This window comes from Otolemur garnettii, unplaced genomic scaffold (genome assembly GCF_000181295.1).
Source record: "Otolemur garnettii isolate 467f Iridium unplaced genomic scaffold, OtoGar3 scaffold00210, whole genome shotgun sequence".
NCBI classification, from domain to species: Eukaryota; Metazoa; Chordata; class Mammalia; order Primates; family Galagidae; genus Otolemur; species Otolemur garnettii.
This window is the reverse complement of record NW_003852605.1, coordinates 894,196-898,631: the sequence shown is the minus strand read 5'-3', so window position 1 is coordinate 898,631 and position 4,436 is coordinate 894,196. Positions and strand designations below refer to the sequence as shown.

Sequence of the window (4,436 nt, the reverse complement as noted above, 5' to 3'; positions counted from 1 at the left end):
AAACAAAAAAAAAAAGTGAATGGAGAGTGGCCAGGCACAGTGATTCATGCCCATAATCCTAGTACTCTGGGAGGCCGAGGCAGGCAGGCTGATGCCACAGCACGCTGGCCTGGACAACAGAGTAAGACTTTGTCTTGAAAAAAAAGTGACTGGAGGCTGAGGTTGGTGGATTGCTTGAGCTCAGGAGTTCAAGACCAGACTTAGCAAGATAAGTATCTCACCTATTAGTTTGCCAGGATAACCTATATAATAAGCAGGGTCCAGAGCTGGTGCCAGCAGCACGTCCAGGTCCAAGGATCTCCACTTGGCTATGAATTCTTGCTGATAGTCCTGAGGGATGGTGAAAGGTGAGAGAGAGGATCACTGGGGCTCACTGTCTGCCAGACAAGGTCAGGTGCTGCCAGGCAGAGCTGGGTTACACACCAGGAAGCACTCTCAGGCTCTGAGCTTCAGACTGAGATAGCTGGGGAGGGTCAGAGTCTTCCCAGGGACTTAGGTGAAAGGATAGGATGGAGGATCTCAGGCTGTAATGATTTGGGGACAATGCTCAGAGAGATGGACTAGATTAAGCCTCCCCATCCAGGTCCAGCTGGGCCTTTCCTGCAAGCCAGGCTCTGACCTCTATCTGGTCCTTCAGGTCACTACCCAGGTCTCCATGGCCCCAGCTCTAGCAGTCCCTCAAGTCTTCCCAGAAACACTTCACCTCCACTGCTGTGTGCTGCTCCCACAGTTTCTTGGGTGTCCTGGGGAAATGAGGAAGACTCTGAAGAGTTCAAAGGTCAACATGGAAGGGTCTCCTTTTATACAAATAGGAATGTGATGCTGATGGCCTCCATGCAAGGTTGCAAATCATCTGATGGTCTAGGACTGACCCTGAGTCTTTTTTTTTTTTTTTTTTTTGGACAGGACTTGGTTTGAATCTGCCACCTCCCACATATGGGGCCAGTGCCCTACTCCTTGAGCAACAGGCACTGCCTGACCCTGGCTAAGACACCTTGTCTGCCTAAGCTCCCCAAGAACACATCTCCTCTAATCAACCTCCCCACTTCACCATCCACAGGGATTCATGTGGCTCCCAAAAAGACCGCAGACTTCTTCTAATCTGTGAGGCACCTGGTTAGCCCTCAGGCCATTCGACCCAGTTACACAAAGTAATTCAACTGGCCAAGCCCAACAGCAAACCCAAACCCAAACCAGAATCTCCTCGAAACTTCATCCCTAACTCTAGCCCCACTCCAGTCCCCACCTTAATCCTACCCCTGGATCCAAGTCTATCTTTACCCAACTCAGACCAACTCCAAAACCAGCCAAAACTTAACCTCAGCTTCAGCCCCAACCTTTACCTCAACCTGACCCCAATTTTAGCCTTGACTCAGATCTTAACTCCAAATCAAATCCTAGCCCTTAACCAGCCCCCATCCCACCACCAATTAAAAGTTTCCATCTAGGCTCAGCACCCATGCTCAGCAGTTAGCGCCAGCCACAGACACTGAGACTGGCAGGTTTGAGCCCGACCTAGGCCAGCTAAAAGCAACAATGACAACTACAACCAAAAAATAGCTGGGTGCTGTGGTGGTCACCTGTAGTCCCAGCTATTTGGGAGGCTGAGGTAAGAGAATCGCTTAAGCCCAAGAGTTTGAGGTTGCTACCAAGGGTGACATAGTGAGACTGGCTCAAAAAAAAATCTGGGCAGTACCTGTGGCTCAGTGAGTAGGGTGCCAACCCCATATACTGAGGGTAGCGAGTTTGAACCCGGCCCCGGACAAACTGCAACAACAACAAAAAAAATAGCCAGGCGTTCTGGTGGGTGCCTGTAGTTCCAGTTACTCAGGAAGCTGAGGCAAGAGAATTGCCTAAGCCCAAGAGCTGGAGGTTGCTGTGGGCTGTGACGCTTCAGCACTCTACTGAGGGTGGCAAAGTAAAACTGTCTCTAAAAAAAAAAGCCTCGATCTAGCCCTAACATTAATCATGGTATTAAAATCTAACTAGATTCCAAAATCTAAATAGTCCTCCCTAGTCCACCTCTAGCCACATGCCTCTCACCCAGTTCCTACCACTGTATGGACAATCTTTGTGGGCCACAGCTGGACCTGAGGAGACTCACCCCACACCACGAAACTCTTCAGCAGTCTGGCTTGTTCGGGGATCCTAGAGGTGGGATGAGAGGGGAAGACCACCTTCGGAACCCACAGAGAAACAGCCAGCCTACCCAGGTCGGCAGTCCGGGATAGGCACCCCTGCTCAGCACACTGGCATGGAGCCCTGTGCTCCTCAACAAGCCCCCACCACTGCACTAAGCCCTGAGCTGCCTTTTATCTCCCCTGCTATAATCCCCTTCACCCTGCGGAGCCCCCTCTCTGGAGCCCCCTCTCCGGAGCCCCTCACACACAAGCTCCTATCTCTTTTAGCCCCAACTCCCTCTTTTACTCCTTCTTCTTCCTATTGAAACCCCATCTGACCCACCCCCGCCTTCTAGGAGCCCCCCACTCTGCCTGAGCCCCTCTCTCTCTCAGGACCACCCCCTGGCTGGACCCCCTCTCCTGCAGAGCCCCTCCCTGCATGCAGCCCACACTCACTGTACACTTCAGGATCTTGGCCAAGAAACACTTGAGAGAGTCTGGCAGGCGGAGCAAGCTGACCATCCCCTTTATGCTGGGGTCCACAATGTCCCCCTCTCTGAGGAGCCAGTTACATATTGAGTCTGTTACAGCCTTTCAGCCCTCACCTGCCCCCACAGCAGGAGCCACCCAACTTCCCCTCCACAGACAAAAGGAAGGTCAGACCCAAAGAAACATTTGTGCTTCAGCCCCAACCCTGGGATGTGGGCATCCTAAAGATGGGGCCTGAGTGGGTGACTTGCTGCATAAGGTCACCTTGTTAGCCAGGTCCTCTCCAGGACTCAGGTTGGCTCCATCCCCCCACCCCAATCCCATTTCAAGTCCTGACAGATGACATACAGCTTCTGCAGCAGGGTGGCCCCTCCGTCCGCATACAGACCCCCGGTGTACAGGTGTTTGAAGGCATACTCTACACGGGGGATGGAGAAGGGGATGACCTGGAGAGAGAGAGGCGAAGACAGAGGCTGAAGCTCCTCTTCATGCCCCACGTTTTAAAGGGTGATGCCACACTACCCCACTCATCTTCATCCACCTCGACTCCTCAGCATGGCATGGGAGGCCTGTGTGGCCTGACTCTCTCTTGCCACAACCACTCTCTCACCCCTAGATAGCAGATGCGACAGAATTAGAGCAGCCCTCACTTCCTGCATGCTTCACTGGATCCAGTCAGTGTGCCAAGTGCTTGGCCTGTGGAACCCACTGAGGGGAGAAGGCACAAACCTTGAAGCCTTCTTTAAAGGATGGGGCTCACCCTGTCCCTACCTCCACTTCATCAATCTTCTCCAGGAAGCTCAGGGAAAACCCAATTGTATAAGCAGCCCAAACTTAGTCGTAGCCCTCTCCCTGAGCCCCTCTCCTTCATTGCCTGGGATGGCCCAGCCTAGCATGCTCATACCAGTCCAACCTCTCTCCTCACTAGGGCTAGGTGAGCCTACCTGGTGTCCTGCATCTTGGAGAAGTCTGGAGGTGAGTTGCACAGCCCTGGCCATGCTAGGGGATGGCTGTGTATAGCCGTCGGACTCACAGTAGCCAACTCGAAGGGGCCGCTTGCTGGAGTATACCTAGGGTCACAAGGGGCTCAGAGGGAAGACTGGGCTGGGGACAAGATGGCCTCACTCTCTCTAGGAGCCAGATTTATAAGGCAGGGCCTGGGCCATAACTGTCCTCACCTGAGGGGAATCCACATGGACTCCCCAAGAGTCCCTCTCCAGGCCTTAAGTGCTCTGGAGAAACCCTGGAAGAATTAGAAATGAATGGAGATGGATGGAGTAGATACATAGATAGATGTGACAGATTCATGAATGGGTAAGTGGATGCATGTATGAAACAGTAGGAGTGTGAGCAAAGGGTTGAATGTCTAAGTGGGTAGATGAATGAATGAATGGTGGGAGTTAAATGGGTGGGTGAGTAAGGAGATGAATAGACACCAATATCTTTTAAGCTAAAGAACTGTTAGAAAAGGATGAAGATGGAAAGATCAATGGGGGCAAATAAAGGTGGCACACAATAACCTCAGGTTCATAGTGAATGCTAGGATGGTGCAAGGGATAAGATGGACAGACTGTGGTGTGGCAGACAGACACTCTGCCCTATGGAGAGGGTTCTGGAGTCAGAGAGGGCAGGGCTCAAGGCCAGCCTTGCCAATTACTAACTGTGTGATCATGTCATCGAGTCATTTCACTTCCCCTCAGTTTCCTCATCTGGAGATGAGAATAGCAGTGCTCATCCTTCAGAGTGAGTGTTAGGATGAAACACAAAGAGCCTGGTTCACAGTACCAACATGTTGTTGAATGAATTACTAAATAAATAAAGGGGCTC

General features: G+C 51.8%; 1 protein-coding gene across 1 annotated transcript in view; it reads right to left on the bottom strand.

Annotated features, from left to right (window-relative positions):
* Positions 1-4,436, bottom strand: part of LOC111722028 (fatty-acid amide hydrolase 1-like) — a 21,262-nt gene that overhangs the window by 6,453 nt on the left and 10,373 nt on the right. Inside the window, exons 9-14 of the mRNA XM_023507861.1 lie at positions 3,554-3,679; positions 2,958-3,055; positions 2,577-2,676; positions 2,105-2,148; positions 704-743; positions 222-330 (exon numbers count right to left, since the gene is read on the bottom strand). Coding sequence (XP_023363629.1) covers positions 222-330; positions 704-743; positions 2,105-2,148; positions 2,577-2,676; positions 2,958-3,055; positions 3,554-3,679 — 517 coding nt within the window. The remainder of the gene's footprint in view (positions 1-221; positions 331-703; positions 744-2,104; positions 2,149-2,576; positions 2,677-2,957; positions 3,056-3,553; positions 3,680-4,436) is intronic.